General features: G+C 36.8%; 1 protein-coding gene across 2 annotated transcripts in view; it reads left to right on the top strand.

The window, feature by feature from the left end:
• The window catches only part of gabrb2b (gamma-aminobutyric acid type A receptor subunit beta2b), a 42783-nt gene that overhangs the window by 7495 nt on the left and 16095 nt on the right, over positions 1 to 19193 (top strand). For both annotated transcript variants that reach the window (XM_008426911.2, XM_008426912.2), the window contains one exon: positions 15317 to 15537. In XM_008426911.2, the coding sequence (XP_008425133.1) occupies positions 15317 to 15537 (221 nt within the window). The remainder of the gene's footprint in view (positions 1 to 15316; positions 15538 to 19193) is intronic.

Below are 19193 nucleotides of genomic sequence, written 5' to 3'. Positions count from 1 at the left end.
AATCAGTATATTTGTCATTAATAATAATAATAATAATTGTAGAAATTATTATACTAAGATTTCTAGAAAAACTTCATAGCGAAGATGTTTTGATGTTTTTGAATTGACAAACACTTGTAATAAGTTATTCAAGAATTTGCCAAATGCATTTAATAAATGCAACATCTTAGATAAATGCCACTTATTTCTCCTCAGCCTCCCCAAGAACTTGTCACTGTGTAAAGCTCAGAAACTATATGTAGTGTTTGTAACCGAGAATATAACAGACCCGAACTGTAGATCAGACACTGGTGCTTCAAACACTGAAATTGTGGGTAGATATATTAGTAAAGTTGTGGATTATTTTGTTTTTATTTATTACTTCTACCATTTCTGTTGCAAATAGAGGATTGTGGCACAAAACTTCTAACTTTTACTGTCTTTAATTCTTAATTAATGCTTTATTTCCGTGGATATTATGTTCTTTTTAGGTTTTAAAACATAGCTACTTAGGATGCAGTTTAATTGATTATTTATCCATATAAACAGAGGCTAAAATATCTGAACACATTGTTTTTCTCAAATAATAGATTTATAACAATTCTACTGACATGCAATTGACACAAATTGTTGACAACAACCCATGTAATCCACCCAAAATAAAATCCAAATGAATGTTGCATGCTAAACATTTGGTTAAGTGGAAAAAAGCTGTAAAAACAATTCTTGTAAAAATATCGTCTCCAAACCTTGCTGAAGAAAGACGAGTAAACACGCCTTTCAAGTTAAACATTTTCACTATCCTTCTTAGCAGTTTTCTGTTACTGTAGTTCAAGAACAGACTGTCTTATTTGAAAGGAAGCTTGGGGAATTCAAAGCATACTGCCTCTTTTCTGTACACTACAAATGGGAAATATAGTTCACAGTTGTCTCGTGTCGTATGTCTCATGTTCGCATTGCGCCCATATTCTTTTTATCTCTGGTTTCAGTCTCATGTCTGTTTTTTTCCTCTGCTTGTTTGATGATGACACCGTACTTGGGCCCTGCTGCAGGGCGGATTAGACAGAGTTGCAAATCAAAGTGGGTTAATCGGCTAGAGTACCGTTTCAGGAGTCATCTCTCAGCTTACTGGCCACACTGCTCCATTTAAGTGCTGCAGTTGACATTTACACATGTTTCAGGCTTTAGGGAAGCAAAGACTCTTAAGAAAAATACGAATCTTTCAACAGAAAGATTAGCAATGTGATCCCATCGTTGTCTAATTTACATATTGGTATTTCATTACGTAGGATATTCATGTGCTGATCACCATAAAACCACCATAGGTGGGATAAAGCAATTGTTTTGCAAATCACAAGTAATTTTCTTATCTTTGTGGCCAACTTTTGAGTCGAGCACCAAGTGAAGGCATGAAAGTCCCAAGTTGAGCTGAAAGTCCTGAATTTTAATTTCAAATCTCAAAAAAGTCACATGACCCTTTACGTAATTTAATCAGAATAAATCTGATGCCGAGATTTATCAACTGTTTTAGACAACCAGCATAAGGGAGTAGACTTTAAAATGTCTGAAAATTAGTGATGATGTCGCTTCTTATAGATATTAACAGAGGTGAAACAAATATTAAGTAATTTCACAAAATACTGAGCACATTGACCCATCGCAATCGGATTTATGTGCAAAATAAAAAAAATATTTTCAACTGCAACACAAACCCGCTCTACAGTAATAAATAATTAAACCCACATTAATAAAAAAAAAAGCAAAGTATTTATGCAGCTGTATAGAAAAGATTTGTATGAGTGGGTTCATTTATAGAACATGACTGCAGGATCAGCCTGGATGCACTTTGTTTGTCGATGAGGCTGAAAGTAGAGAGACTTGCCTTGTGTACATATAATAATCATTGTTAATGTTATTAATTAACATTCACACTTTTTCCACTTTGTCTATTACAACCTCTTTCCCATGGTTTGCACTGCAGAACTCTGTTCTATTCATTGAATGTTGTTTGGTAAAAACCATTAACTCTTTTTTCATCATGAGAGTTTTAGTGCATGATTAAATGAGAAGTTCATTACATTTTGACATTGATTCTGATCACTTTCTAAAAAACTGTTTGAAATAAATGGCCTCAGGATTGACCTTGGTGGTGGAGTGCATTCTGAGTGCCTTTTTAACTCTGATGTGCTAAACGTGAACCAACAGATATTTGCTTTTAAAACTTCTGCCTGGACATATTTTGTGTCATGGCTTCAGGCCAGGTGGTTGTTTATGTTAAAAGCATCAAATTGTGTCTCATTCATAGTTTATTGTAAACAGTCTGCTCCCAGGGACAGTTGTTCAGTATGTCGTAATGCGTTAGCTCTTGTCAGATCATACTTGTTCCATTATTTATTTATTATATATTTGGTCACATCCACGATTAACTCAAATGTAACAAATGTTTTTTTGTCAGTACACCAATATTACACCGCAGACTCATGTCCAGAGGAAGGTCATCTAAAAAAACTAATCACTATGAAACTGTAAGAGGGAAAACAGAAAAAGGAACATGTGTTACTTGTATATAAGCCTGTGGGTGAGCACAGAGTTACTCCATGATCTGATGTGAGAAGTACAACATATGATATAAAACCTAATACCTAGATTCCATCTACATGCTCTGAAAAGCACACAGTACACTTAGTTTCAAAGTTTAAATAAAGAATCCACGATGACATTGTAATCTAAAGGAGGTGTATTGTGTTTTTGAAATGGGCTTCTGGATGTATGTGTTACTAACAAAGTGAGTTTGTAATGACTGGTAGGATCAACAATTACATTCTTACAGTTTTAAGTGCCTGCAGTTTGGGACTCACTTCCTGTTGATTTAAAGCCTGTAACCAGTTTTAATACGTTCAAAACAAACAAAACTCTGGTTATGTCAAAAACAGAACTGTACCCATGTTTGATGTTTTACATTTCTCTGTTTGTTTACATTATGTTGTGCTATTTTAAATGATTATCACTTCAATTTTTATTTTTTAAAAGCCCATAAGTGCTGCTGTTGCTATTGCACTATGACGCAAACATGGGATGATGTTTTATTCAGTTTGTCGATGTGTGTCTGTCCCCATCAAATAAACTTTATAATAATAATAAGTGTTTTTATTAATATACGTCTTTATTTCACTGACATAACAGAAATCCATTTGGTTGATTGCAGGTATAAACAGTAGTCTGGTTGTAATCTTTTCTCTTAGCTCTGGTCTAAAGGGGCTCAACCCGTCAGGTTACTGTTAAACAAGTTTAATGGAGGGTTTGACACAGGATGATTTATTGCATAATTATAACACCCCCTGAAGTGACTGTACAGGGTTCAAAATCATATGTGTAAACATTAAACCTTCTGAACATTGATATGATGAAACATTAGGATGTAATATTGATTGTTCTAAATTTCTTTGATCTAAAAGTGATGATTTATAACTGAGGATGATTCTTTAAGTACACTGTATCTGTCACTTGTATTTGAATTTAGAGCTGTGACTCAGAGAAGATCATGACTGTGACATTAATGTGTCATTGACTGTTAAATGAGTTCATAAGACATTTTTGCCTTTTGTGTCTTTTCCAACGTTGAGCACCAGAGCTTTCTAATGAGCTTAATGTCTTTCTGTGAACCTTCCTTCACTTTAAAAAGGACGGTGCCATTAATGCGTTGTGTAAACACCGGTTACACACAGTATCAATTTCCCTCTTCAGATTTAAATGTTTATTAAAATGCTATTGAGAACCTAATAGTTTCTTTATCTGTACAGTCATGGCCAAACGTTTTGAGAATGACACAAATATTATATTTTCACATGATCTGCTGCCCTCTGGGTTTCATGTCAGATGTTTTCATCACATACAGAAATACAATTGCAATCATATTATGAGCAACAAAAGCTTTTATTGACAGTTAGAATGAGTTAATGCAGCAAGTCAATATTTGCATTGTTGACCCCTCTTCTGCAATTCTCCCTGGTATGCTCTCAATCAACTTCTGGACCAAATCCTGACTGATAGCCGTCCATTCTTGCACAATCAATGCTTGCATTTTGTCAGAATTCCTAGGTTTTTGTTTGTCTCTTGATTATTGACCACAAGTTTTCAATGGGATTAAGATCTGGGGAGTTTCCAGGCCATGGACCCAAAATCTCTGTTTTGTTCCCTGAGCCAGTTAGTTATCACCTTTGCTTTATGGCAAGGTGCTCCATCATGCTGGAAAAGGCTTTGTTCATCACCAAACTGCTCTTGGATGGTTGGGAGAAGTTGCTCTCGGAGGACATTCTGGTACCATTCTTTATTCATGGCTGTGTTTTTAGGCCAGACTGTGAGAGAGCCGACTCCCTTGGCTGAGAAGCAACCCCACACATGAATGGTTTCAGGATGCTTTACAGTTGGCATGAGACAAGACTGGTGGTAGCGCTCACCTCGTCTTCTCCCAACAAACTGTTTTCCAGATGTCCCAAACAATCGGAAAGGGGATTCATCAGAGAAAATGACTTTACCCCAGTCCTCAGCATTCCACTCCCTGTACCTTTTGCAGAATATCAGTCTGTCCCTGATGTTTTTCCTGGAGAGAAGAGGCTTCTTTGCTGCCCTCCTTGAGACCAGGCCTTGCTCCAAGAATCTCCGCCTCACAGTGCGTGCAGATGCACTCACACCTGCCTGCTGCCATTCCTGAGCAAGCTTTGCACTGCTGGTAGCCCGATCCCGCAGCTGAAACACTTTTAAGAGACGGTCCTGGTGCTTGTTGGTCTTTCTTGGGCGCCCTGGAGCCTTTTTGGCAACAATGGAACCTCTCTCCCTGAAGTTCTTGATGAAGCGATAGATTGTTGACTGAGGTGCAATCTAGCTGCGATACTCTTCCCTGTTAGGCCATTTTTGTGCAGTGCAATGATGACTGCATGTGTTTATTTTTAGATAACCGTGGTTCACAGAAGAGAAACGATGATGCCAAGCACCAGCCTCTTTTTAAAGGGTCCAGTGGTGTCATTCTTACTTAATCATGACAGATTGATCTCCAGCCCTGTCCTCATCAACACCCACACCTGTGTTAATGGAGGAATCACTGAAACGATGTTAGCTGGTCCTTTTAAGGCAGGGCTGCAATGAAGATGAAATGTGTTTTGGGGGGTAAAGTTCACTTTCTAGGCAAATATTGACTTTGCAATTAATTGCTGTTAAGCTGATCACTCTTTATAACATTCTGGAGTTTATGCAAATTGCCATTATAAAAACTGAAGCAGTAGACTTTGTAAATATTAACATTTGAATAATTCTCAAAACTTTTGGCCATGACTGTACAAACCACTGTACAAGTTACTGATACCAGCATTCTGCATCCTAAGACTGAATTTTTGTTAAGATTCAAAACGTTTTAAATTGCAAATATTTGTTAATCATAAACTTAATCAGCTTATTCTTTTGAAAAAGTTATATAAGCCCAACATTTTTAAAAGAGTACTTAGTGCCTAACATCATGCATTATCTTTAATATGAAAAGAATATGAGTTAAATATAACAATATAAATCAGGAGCTATTGATTTAAGGTGGTGAGCTATAATAATTAATTAATCCAACTTTATAATGTATTCTATTATGTTTTGTTGTAAACATGTGTGCAGACATTAACTAAGAAGTTAAATGTTTCTCTGTCTTTGACTGAGAAACCTATTTTTATTTATTTTTTCCCCTTATTGCTTTTAATATGCAGTTTTAAATAGACAGTTGAAGAAACCTGCCGCAGTGGGTCTAAACCTAATCATAGCAGCTTCCACTGTGTTTGATTTATATGAAATATTTAATGATGGCAACAAAAGGAAAAGAGTGAAACAAAAGTAGAAATGACCATTTGTGTTGACTGTTTCAGATGTATTGGTGTGTGTGTGTGTGTGGGGGTGTGTGCGTGTGTGTGTGTGTGTGTGTGTGTGTGTGTGTGTGTGTGTGTGTGTGTGTGTGTGTGTGTGTGTGTGTGTGTGTGTTTATTTGAACATAGCCTTTCACATTATTCCAGCAGCGCTGTTGTTGCAGTCTTATAATTGGACAGTTTGTGTAATTTGGCGTTTGTCTGGCAACAACACAGATTTTCACAGTATGTAGAAACCCTTCACTGTTAGTGGACTGCAGTTCTGGTTTCAGCTTTAACTGTGATCATCAGAATTCACACAGTTGATGTCTGAGCTGGAGAGGTTTTAGGTGTGGATTGGTCTTCACAGCAGCTGAAAATTACACTGAGAGATGAATATGTGTTAGTATTGAGAGGCAGAGAGAATCGTTTGCTTTAGGTGCCTTCTTCCACCGCGCCTTTAGAGGTTTATAGAACAATCTAACACTGTCATGTTTTACATTTTTATAGAGCAAAATCAGACAAACAAAAACTGTCATTGTTCACTGTCTCTTATAATAGCACAAATAGGGAAAGATGGCAAATAGTTCCGTGGTTAAATTGAGCAGGGAAACATCTATATCCAATAAATCCATCATTAGACTCCAGCAAACCTGGAGAAAGGCTGAAGAGAACAACCATTTAAACCAGATTAATTGCAACAAAGAAACTTTGTAGGTACTCAAGACATCAGGGCTGAAGATAATCAATTACCCACCTCTGATCTGTAGTTCAAACTAAGAATAACTTTAGCAGTTAAACTAGTGCATCTCTATTTAGTCCAGTGGAAGAATCAGATATGTTATCTCACATCCGTCCTGGTTTTTGAGTGTTATTAGTTTTGTTTGACTTTCATAAGCATCTCAACAGATGGGTTAATAATATTGCATTTCTTCAAAGTGAGTGCATGTCGGGGTCAGAGGGCATGGTTGTTTGCTCTGTATGTTCATGTGTTGCAGTGTGCAGGTCTGATCTGCCCAGCTTCCCATCATCATCAGASTAGCTACAGTTTGAATTTCTTGCAGACACCTTTAAGCTATTTTAAAGTAAGACTTTTGAGTACATTTATATTTATAGTTACAAAAATGTAGACCAGTCAGTGATTGTTAATTGCTGATGATGTTGAAAAAGTGAAATACAGAAAGATAACTTTTTTTTTAAGTGTTAATAATGAATTTGCTGGTCTTTCTTGTTCCTCAATTATCTATGATTTTGTGATTTTGCAGAAAGGGAAACAATGAATCAATTTAAAAAGGCTTTTTTAAAATGTTACTACATTTGTATGTCACCTCCAAACACACCGGCTCTCCTGCCAACACACAGCAGGCTTGATGCCCCAAAGGCCCCCTGTGTCTCGTATAGGTCACTCCTACTGGGGGGAAATATTGCTTCTTCAAGGGTGTTCTTGCTCAAGGAAATAGTGCAGACAAGCCATCAAACCTGTAGTCACAGAACTCTGGACTTTGACAAAAAACAGAGAAGTTCACTCAGAACCATTCATGAATTGGTTCTTGAAAAAAAAAGTGTTTTGATCTGTCTGAAGATGTTTTCACATTTTAGATGAATGAAGACTGTATTGCATTTTCACCTTATGGACAAAGTGATTTGTGCTTTTTGGAATTAGACAGTAAAACTTTTCCCCTGATCTCTCCAGACTTCTATAATGCTTCATTTGCGGCATCATTTCAATGGGATGTTTTCTGACACCAAACCGTCTCAACTACATGCTCTTTAAGCAGAGTCAGAAAGAAAATCATTTATTTTATTTGACACCTCTTTATATAGTGTCATATTACACCATTAGCTTGCAGTGCATTCTATTAGAAGCTGAAGTGATAGGCCAACATGAAGTAGCACATTAAGAAAAATCATACATGGTTTTATTTAAGTAAATAAAAGGGGAAATCTGAACACTGTAGCAAGACTTTACATCTAGAACCATCTTTACTCAGATTAGAAAAACAGAACAATTAATTGCCTTCAAAAGTCACTTTCCTGTGTTTAATCTCACTCATTTTTCAGCTGCTCTGTGAAAGCCTCAGTGGTTTCTTAGAGAACACATTCTGCATGCTGACACTTATAAAGACCAAGAAACATGCATGACAGGTCAAAGTTGAAGGTGTGTAGAAGTTTAATGCTGAGTTTGGTTATAAAACTATGTCACACTCTTTAAATATCCTTTATCTGAAAGTGGAAACTAAAACTGTAGACCTACCAACATGCTGCTGTCCACCTAAACAAACTGGCTTTGCAGCCAAGAGACCCACAGGAACTGTGGAAGAGCTGCAAAGAAGAAAAAGGACATAGAGTCAACAAATCTGGAAGAGCTTCACTGACACAGCTGTTGTTGAAAGTAATGTTTAATATATTCAATTTAAAACTAATTCTGCATCACAGTGAACATACTATGCATCCAAACTGTGGGTTCTGGTTTCCCATAAAATCGCAAAATTGTATGAAGTTTGTGGTTTGAATGTGACAAAAAAGGTTCAAGTGCAGTTTCCCAAAAGCCAATGAAGTGATTAATCTACTCCTGTCATCCACCTCTACACTAAAACACACATACAATTTATTCCACCAGAAGCCGGAATAGGGACATATTCCTCCTAAAACATATTCAATTTTTAACCCTCATTTCTGTAGCCAGCTAACCTTCTGTTTCATGGGAATGACGGCTGGAATTGAACATTCCTGCAAGCTCTCTCCCGTCTTCCAGTGCAATTCAAATGCACCCTAATAATCTGCCTTCTGCTCTGCTGTGTAGCCCCCCACCACCACCAGTCCATGACCTCCCAATCTGAATTGCCACTCCACTCAACTCATCTCCAGAGACGGAAAAAGCCTGCAGATGCTCCAATCAACTCTAATAAATTCTATGTAGTCAGTTTAGCTGCACGACTGCCAACTGGCAAAGCTGTGAACTTCTACTTTGGGAGAACTAAAGGATAGGGACGGGAGAGAGGGTCGTTTTCTAAATTTGATTCACCTTCAGTGAGTTCTCTTGAAAGCCATGTCCAGGCCCAAGTAAATGATAAAAGAGTATGGAGGGAAAATGGGATGTGTACTAAAAGATGGAAGGGACACTGAAAAAGCATGACAGCATCCATGTAATGGAAAAAGAGGTTAGACAAAGTACAAGTAAACAAACAAGAGTCCATGCTTTTTTTGTGCTGAAATACATTATCTTGTTTTGAACAAGCCATAAAATAAGGAAATGGGTTTCAGAGGAAAAATATAAATAACATATGTAGTCTAAAAGCTTTGGCCATACTAATATCCTCTTAGGACCTTAATTTCAAGGCACACATAGGAAGCAAACACTTTTTCTATTGCTGACCAAAATTTAAATTAAATGTGTCGTAGCTCAGATTTTGCCTGCGGTGGGACAAACTAGCATGCAAACTAAAACTTTCTGTGTTTAGTTTGCATGCTTTTCCTCTGTCTACGCTTTTCTCCAGGTTTCAATACACAGTCCAACAATCAAAGATGCTTGGGTAATTGGAGACTGGTGTACCTTCGATGGGGTTGTTTGTGTGAACGTTACATGTCTAAAGTTTCTCTGTGGCAGCTTTGATGGACTGTGGGATCTGTGCAGAGTTCACTCCAATTCCTGCCCACTGACCACTGATAATAAGAAGCAGCCCCCCCATAACCATGAACAGGATGTAGACGACAGGCTAATGATTGAAAGTCTAGAAATTCAATGGCCACTTACATCAAAATACCCTGTCATTACTGTAAAAAGTAAGCTGTCCCAATAAACCATGAAGAACTGGCATCTACTATTATCAGTGAACAGCTTGAATTTGTTGAACCTCTCTGCCTTAAAAAATGTTTTATTGCAGTGATTATTATTTATCTTTGATGATTGTGTTAGATTTTCAGCTTTTCATTGAGCGTTCTTGGTGTAAAGAAACGAAACCTTTCATTTTGAATATGGCATGAGTTCAAAATGTTACAGGTACATCTTGAAAATTGGAACATTACATGAAAGTGGAATATTTCTTGGTAGTGATCTCAAAGTGAAACTCATTATCTAGAAACACCAACAGCTAATGATATATTCCAAGCCTTTCATTCCTGTAAATGTAAATGGATTACTGTGCAATAGCATGTTGGTCAACGGTGTCGTTTATATCCATAGTCCATACTCATTAAACTCGCAAAACAATAAAAGACTGAAATATTTCACTCTTTGTGTTATGTGTCTGTATGAATTGAGTACTTCACTTCCTGAGATGACTGGCAAGAAATATTGCCTTTTATGCAATAATCAGATTTTGCTTAAATCTACCTACAGATTAAGTCTTCACGTAGCCTAAAGATATTTTGATTACAATTTTATTTGAATTTTCTTCTTATGCTTTCACAATTTTAAGAACTGTTTTAGTGTAGAGAAATGTATATCATGTTCCACCATTTTGCATTTCAAAACTAATCATTTGATTTTTGTACTTGTTTGCCATTGATATTGTAGGTTTTTAGAAAATTGAATAATTGTATCTTTTAATTTCAAGTGTCACTATTTGATTGTTTCCTCACCTTCAAGTCTTCTGTCATTTTTCAGTTTGTTATATTATTTGTTATTGTGTTTTTAATCTCTGCTCTGCATTTTTACACCTATATTCAAGAAACAGAAACTAAATCTAGAGGAGAAAAACAACTGGAAAAGAAAAAATGTATAGCTAGAGCACAGAACAGAATAGGACAGAGAAAGAAGAGGGTGTGCACAGGAAGGTCACTGCTGGTTCTGAAATCAGAACCAGAGAATAAAAGCAATTTGCATCACTGCTCCACTGAGCTTTGAAATGTCTTTCATATACCCCCAGCTAAGCCTCTGTGCCTTCCTTCCCTTTAAGCAAACTTGTCATACTTTCCCACATCTGTCACAGAAAACAAGATTTAAGGTGAAATGTAAGGATGTATAACCATGATATCCACTTTCAGTCAATTAAAAAAAAAAATTATAATGACAAAATTTTAGGTCCATGGACTTTATATGAAAATAAAAGTAAGATACCCAATTTTCAAATGAATCAGAAAAAAGAAAGGTCAACCAAAGAAAACTTTCCAGTTTTGAAAAATCTAATTTGACCTGGTTGCCATTATATTTTTTAATTGTATGGAATTGATTAGAACATGTTAAAATCTTTAGATATAGTACATAATATCTATCTGATAAATCCAATATTAGCTCATATTTTGGATTAGGGATTTATACATCCTGTTCTGGGAGACCTATGAAAATTACCATGTCACTGGAAATGATTTGTTTTCAGTGCTGGTCATTGTGACCTCAAGCCTTCATTCAACATTGAAAGCATTTTGATTCCTAATCTAATACTTTCTCATAAACTGCTCTTAGATCCTAGTGCTGCACTGAAAATGAGTCAAAGTTTTATACTAGCAGTGGATCTAAATTCTGGTCCACCTGCATCTGTATCTGAAGTGGATTTAGCTCCATTGTTACWCGTCTTTTGGTAAAATAATTTTAAATGACTTGCATTGCCATCTCTACTCCACTGTCCGTTCATTGCTGACCTTTAGCAGTTGTTGGTGGTCTTCTTTTTGTTGATACTTTTCAGTAATTATAGCAATGTAACATTATGCTTGTAAAACGTTTTTGGATATAATTTCCTGTGGGTGGCAGGTGTAGAATAAAAAAATAAAATAAAAATCCTTGTTGATCTCAGAGGTCAGGGTAATGGGCTCAGACTGGTTTAGAATGATGAGGCAAAAGTAGCTCAAACAACCATTCATCGTAACCAAGGTTTGCAGAACGTCAAATATCAAATGCATGTTAACCCTCGAAGCACTGGAATGAAACTTACAACCTTCCCATTGCATGACACCCACTGTTCCCACTGTTCCCACTGTTCCCACTGCGCTCCTGCTGCAGAGCACAATCAGAAAAATAAACTCAGTGAACTTCATTAAACTGAGTAAGGTTATATTCTAATATGTTCTGWTCTAATAATGCCTGTAGAATTATTCTTCCATTGTTTTTCCTCTTCTTTCTTTTGGACCTGCATGTTTTTAATAAAATGGGGTAAGTAAAAAAGACTAAAAACACCTTGTGGCATACTTCCAAGTGGTTTGCRTTAAAACMTGGATCTGATCTTAAAATTAGACCGTCAAAGAGTTWCATATTTAGCTCTTTCTACACCTTCACTTGCTATGGGTTCTGAGCCCACTGGCATAAGACAGTCCATACAATAAAATAAAATTGGTTACGTTTAACAMGTTTAATTATAAACAGTTTGGTAAGAAGTTATCTTAATTAGGAACCTATTACCTCTGCAGGCAATGGGAACTGGGTATTATTACATTTTGATAATGAATTCTGTAACAGCCTTGATGGCACATTGTCTTCCTTTGTAGCTGGGGAGCTGCTTTCATAAATTCAACATCTTTATTTCATAATCGCTGCCTCGTTTTCCATTCCTCTCCTRCGATCTCTTTTCACATCTCCATAGTTTATGTACTGATGCTCATTATGACAGTTTTTATGACAACCCCCAGCTCCAACACACACCCCGYCATTGCAGTTTGGTTGGAGATGTGGAGCCTCATTTTTTTTTCCAGTTTCCCACAGAGAGGAAACACCAAAGACACAGGAGCTGGATGTTCAAAGTAAAATCTCAATGCTGGCACAGTAGCCACAGTGCAGATATGATGTGTTGCATTTAGTTGACTGTGTACGTCTCATTTCTTGATTCTGTACTGATAGCCTGACATAAAAGCTTCATTATGCATATGTAAGAGAGGCATTTCTACAGTTTCGCACGTCAAAGTAAGTGCTAAAGACTGGCGATATGTTTTAATGACTGTAAAGTAGGTAGTTTTAGAGGATGGCATGGCAACAAGCATATCTTCGCTGCACACGCTGTGGTGCTCAGCATGCTGGAAAGAAGAGTGTGAGCTGTTACATAATCACCAACCTGGGACCAAAGAGCAGAGCAGGCAGCACATGCAGTCAGAGATGTGCTTGTGCAACCCAAATTGCAAACATCAATTTGCAATTGATGCAAACTTTCTTCAAAGTTAAAAACAAATTACAGTAAAGATGTTATTCAGTTATCTTCCATACATTTTGATGCATTTTGCCTTCGGGTTGGAGCAAATTATTTYTGTATATAGTGCCCCTCTTTTTCTCTTTAATCCATTTCTTTCTCAAACATATTTCACAGATGCCCTCCMATGTAAATAATTGAATAGTACCATGCTGAGTTTTAACTCTGATCTGCTCAGATCAGGATTTTCTTCCTAGACCAATTATGGTGTCGCATGCTACTGCTCCCACTAATGTCTTTAAATAAAACTCTGTTCTCAAACATGGCTGTCAGCCAGTAGCAAAATATGCTACAAATAACAATAACATGACAGAACCTATTTAAGTCAAACATAAGGAAGGCTGCTCCCATTWCCCTGACTCGCCTTAATCAACATCCCAGCTTACAGATCCCAAGGTGCTGGTGGATGTCAGATCCATAGCCAATGGGTGTATTCAAAAATGCATGTTCAGCCCTTTTTGTGGTGAAGTGGTTGAGCGTGTCATGACGAAACGTTTCCTGAAACAGCTATTTTATTTAACCTAGTTTTTATGGATGATCTGTAGGCTTCTTGCTTTATTCGGTTTCAGGAGAATCTCACTCCTGGGTTTGTTTCTGACATGTCCTAGATTTACTATCAAGGAATACTTTTGTAATCCGTTAAACTGCTTCCATTTGTTTATAAATAATTAACTTACAGTACAGGCTTCAGTACGATATGCTTGTATGTGAGAAAGTTTATATTCACAGGTATTGAGAATACGTGTGCTTAAATAYAAGATGTTTTATGAAATTGCTGGATATTAACAGAGCAAACAGATACTTGACTGCAAGGATGTTAATACTTTCTGTCCAACTGCCCATTACTTTACTCTTATATGGTTTATAACCTTAATTTGAGGTACAACAACAACAAAAAAGATGTCTATGTCACAATGGCACTTTGTGCTTCTCTAATTCTGAGTTTCAATGACAATAGTTTAATCAATAAATGGAAATGCATATATTAAGAATCTGACTAAAGTCTGACAGTAGAAGCTTTGCACAAACAAAGTCGCTCACACACAGTTTTAATCTCAACTTTTTTTGTTTCCAAGTTCATATTCTGTCCACAATTCATTAAGTTCTTTATCATTCATTATATAACTATTGTTCTTGGTTYTTAATTTCAGTATTTGGTGATAAAGGTTCACCAGAATTTATTAATTTWCTGTAAAAGTAAGTAAAATGTAAATAGAGTATTTCACAGTTGAGACAGTGCACCTCAGAGCCAGCGAAGGGATTTTATTCAGGCATCACTTTCTAACAATGCCCATCATGCATAAGCTACCGTTTAAATACATATTTTGGTGTTTCGAAGTAGGTACAAAAATAACTGGTTGTGTTTGCAAGCAGTCACATAAAACTTATAATACTTTAGTGTTACATATCTTGAGAGAATTCTGATATCTAAAACATCCCTTTGAAATTCATTCATTTGCTTGAGGCTCACATTWTTCACTGTAGCTCCTACAGTGAACACCTTTTGATGTTGCTGCAAAGAAAATCTGCCTGTAATTTGCAACAGGGAGCAGAAGAGGAATCTACAACTCCAACCAAATAGTTTGATCTTGTAAGCATGAGAAACTGCTGCTCTTCCTGTTRTGGAAATACCAACCAGGATGTTCACATAGAGCTGGAGAAATGAGAATATGCACAACTGGTTGAATCAACAGAACCGATATCCTTCTGACCAGCTGGAGCAATGATTTTATTGTCATTTTTTCTGATGCCAGGAAACATGGATCACCTTCAGGAATCTGGTGTTCATGTCTTGGTGGATCAGAGCATCAAAGGTGGGAACCAACCCACTAATRATTAGGTGGTCRCAATGTTTTGTCAGATCCATCAATTTATCACAGTCCCATAAACGTTAAACCAGGGAAGCTGTAAGAAAGTCTTGTACTTTCTTTGTGTGGCTKTATTGTACATTTATGACCCAGATTTTTATAAGCAACATAGTAAATAGAMATTTTTATCTCATTGTAAGAAGCACAGTTGGTGCAATCCTGACCACTGGTGCTTCTCACTTACTTCAATCATSTACTGAAGTTTCTGTTTTRTACTGAGCCCTTCTTTWYCCAGCACAGCTCCTACTCCTCCATTTGCTTGAGTCKGAATTTCATTCAATATTAAAATCCAGTCTTATCTAAACTTAGATCTTGCCAGTAAAAAAAGTATAASAGCACATTTTTGCAAAATGCTTGCTTTGTGAAATAACCATTTCCTCTCTTGCTCGTCTCTTTTGTACGTCTTTGCYGATTTGACAGCTTATCTCTATCGTTTTTTCTGTTTCTCTCTCCTCCTTTGCCCTTCTGTGTGCACTCACAGGACTACACATTGACAATGTACTTCCAGCAGGCCTGGCGAGACAAGCGGCTGTCCTACTCAGAGATCCCCCTCAAYCTGACCTTAGATARCCGGGTGGCTGACCAGCTCTGGGTCCCCGATACCTACTTCCTCAATGACAAGAAGTCGTTTGTTCATGGTGTCACAGTGAAAAATCGAATGATCCGACTGCATCCGGATGGCACCGTGTTGTAYGGCCTAAGGTCAGATTTTAATCTCTTCAAATAGTATTTACAAGACATCTGGGTTGGATTTCATGTTTGTCTTTAAAGCACAAATAAAGTAAATAATGATGGGTGCTTTCAGTAAGTTAGAACATAAAATTTAAACCAAATTAATTTTTCACCTTCACTATAGCAGTAAATCTACACTCAGAGGCAAATTATGGAAATACAATGTATCTTGCATACATTGTATTTCAGAGCAGATATGCATAATAAATGACTTTTATGTTAGATTATGGGTTTTGCAAAGATTTAAAGGACCTTAAATTTCAAATTGAAAACCTTCTTTCTTAATGTACACCAGGGATTAGCATCACTGACCAGTTTGCAGGCTAATYATCTGCTCAGCTCCATCACTTTGAAATTCAGCAAATATAGATGCTTTTATTATAGTCACTGCTACAATGCAGCTTAATTATGCATATTTTAAAGTGTGTTGATTCTGTGTTCTTGCAATGACTAGGTTTTTTTGTTTTATTTAACAAGATGTTTTACAGTGGAGACTACTTTTTAAAGTTACAGTCTAAAACCTAAAAGTTTAATTCTTTTGAGGAGAAACCAAAGAAAATGTGGGTGTGACTGAAGTTTTCTGTATGTTGCATGGCGTTAGGCAGTGCCGTCTCTCACCCTGCTGCCCCATATTAAAGACATCCTACATTGAGACGATGTTAAAGACATACATTTTAGGAAAAACAATTTCACTGATTAGGGTTTGGATCAATCTCTCGGGTTTTCTCTTTGGGCTGTGCTTGGCTGGGCTCCATGGGTCCATGAGGTGCTTGCCAGTGGGCCCCATGTCCTGGTCTGGCTCCAGAGGGGGCCCTGGTGAGGAAACACCAGCTGCATTCACATTAACTATAGAATTGCACAATTTGAAATTATGAAAATAAATTTGCTTCATGGAAACACATCAGTTTCGAAATAACAAAATTTTGGAAATGAAAGTTCTTGCACTAGGATAAAGTGGTTTTTYAGTCAAATCAAAATAGATGTATTTCATAGAACTGTAATGGAAACAGTTCCTTCGCGTCAAACGAGTCATGTGATCAACACCACTGGAGCAAACCACTAAGATGACAACAGGAAGTGGTCTTCTTCATAGTTGGTAGTGTTTTGTGGGGGTCCGGGGGGATGTTGGACAATGTGCAGCTGATTCCTTGAACCAAAGCTCTCGCAGAAAGACAGCTCGTTAAAAACATGTGCATCATTCAAATGAGTTGAATCCATAGCTCTTCTGTAAAACTGCTCACTACAATTTCTCTAAAATGTCGAATACGTAGTACATAGTATTCAAGTGAAGGAGCTTGTAYCTACAAAGGCTGAATGAGACACCARCGTCTCCTCTGATTGGCGGATAGTTAATGGGTGATTGCACCATGGCTGAATGATGAATAGTTTATTCAAAGATTGTATGTAAGGTGAATGACTTAATTTTAAAAAGAGCCATTCTTTCATAGCCTCTGTGGTTGAACATTTGAAGGATATTGAGAAGGAGTTATAGCATTTTTTTTTTATTGTCACTTGCTCTCTGGTCTTCATCTCATCTTTTGTTCTCACGCTCCATTTTGTTTTCAGCATACTGTAATTGGCTTGTGTGGATTTTCCTTTTTTCTGAAAGCCCTTTACACTACAACGGCTGACAGAATAAAACCATCTGTTCCAGTAAACAGCTTTGATTTAAACTGTTAAATGACTTGCATGTATCCCACAGTGGAAAGTAACAATCCTTTTCTTCATTATTGGTTGAAGTTAAAGTTTTCAAACTATTTCTGTTTTCAGAGGTTTGACTTTCAACTTTTTTTCAGTTCGTCAAGCTGGAAGCACCATCACTTAATATGACGTTGTAATGTGGTGTATTTTCTCTAAATGTGAGGAAATGCTTAACCACAGCGCTAAGGAATCCCTTCTCTCTTTTCTGTTTTTATTAAAAGTTGTTTAAGGAGATGGATGCTGGCAGCAGAGGCAGACTGTGGCATTTTTATAACTCTTCCTTTTCAGTTTTGTTCCAACTTGTAGCTCACAATGGTTGTATTAATTCCAATGTCTGAAAGTTAGGAAGATGTTAAAAAAGAAAAAAACAAAGGAAAGAACATAGTAAGCCAAGGACACAGTCACATGATTAAAAAGTGAAGAAGTTAAGTATGAAAACTGTGCATAAAACATGGACTACCAAAGACTGAAGTGATGGTGCTTTTCTGAAAGTCTGAGTATAAGTGGCAGTGGTCAAAAAAACGTGACATGAAGAGGAAAAAGCATATAGGCTATAAGTCTCACTGGACAAGTCGGATTAATTTAKAAATGTTGGAACAAAGGGGAAACGTCGTCCATGTTGATATTCAGTGGCACCTTGTGTTCAGTTATCCATTATTCAASAAAAACAGAAAAACTGTCAACTGTCAAAAATACATAAATACCAGGATTCATCATCAACACACCAAGGAACTTCATAATTCTAAATGGGACTAACATGTTTGTAGTGATTTTATTAAAAKATTAAAATCATTCMATCTGTATTAGCAGCATCCCCACAAGGAAAATGGTTCTGAARGCAAAAAGAGGTCCAACCTGGAGTTAGTCTGCATGTGTGTGTTACAAAGTGTTTGCCTTGTGTTTCTGAACATGATGTTTTTCCTGAATAGACACATTGGGTGTAGGATTACATAAAGTCACTTGCTGAGCTGTTTATCAAGCTTTATCATAGCAAAACGAGGAACATGCAGAGGCAACAGCAAGACATCTAAACTGCGCAGCTTTATTGACTATTAAGGATTTAAAAATGCAATAATCAGAGATCAACTAATTAGGCTTTTTCAGTAAAAATGTCAAACAGCAATATTTTCCCTAAGATCCACCACCCTTATGTTTTCATGATAGGCTGTGGGTGGGAAGCAGCTGGCAGTGGGGGCTGACTGCGCTCTGAATGCTGTCATTACCTTAAATATCAAATGATGCATCACTGGTAGTCGGCAAATAGTGCGCTTTTGAATGGAATYGCCATGGTAATGAAGTCTTCAGATCCTACACAGTAAATGTCATCTATGAAAAGAACATTTCAGTGCACAGAAAAAAAGGGAAAGCAATTTCAGAGTCTCTTTCGAAGTGTTGCACTTTCTGATTTGCTCTTTTCTTTCACTTCTTTAATCACATATTAGTGAAGATAATATCACACCCTGATAACATTACTGGTAACATTATTACTTACCTATTTGACAATCTATCATACACTCAATTTAAAACTATTTAGTAAATGTATATACATGTTTTTGCATTCAGAAAAAACAATCATAGCTAACAGCATTTGACTAAATGTCAGCCACTAACTGATTGACAGAAGCTTCAAAGATTCACATCGGGTTAAACCAAAGGACTAAACGGGTTTGGATTGCACCTTTTAGTTTGACATATTAATGACTTAATAAGTGATCCACCTGCAGAAACCTTTTCCAGGCACCAAGGTAGTCATCTGGGACCAATATTATTCTCTCCATTACTGCTACACATATGAAGATTATTTAAAAAATTACCCTAGAAAGTAATACCAGTGGAGAAGTGGGACTGATTTCTTTACCAGTTTGGTAAAGTTTATTCGTTGGAGAGTGTTAAATGTTTTACATTGGTTGAAATTCTACATTGTA

This window comes from Poecilia reticulata, linkage group LG14 (assembly GCF_000633615.1).
Source record: "Poecilia reticulata strain Guanapo linkage group LG14, Guppy_female_1.0+MT, whole genome shotgun sequence".
Classification (NCBI taxonomy): domain Eukaryota; kingdom Metazoa; phylum Chordata; class Actinopteri; order Cyprinodontiformes; family Poeciliidae; genus Poecilia; species Poecilia reticulata.
This window is presented reverse-complemented; position numbering and strand designations above follow the sequence as displayed.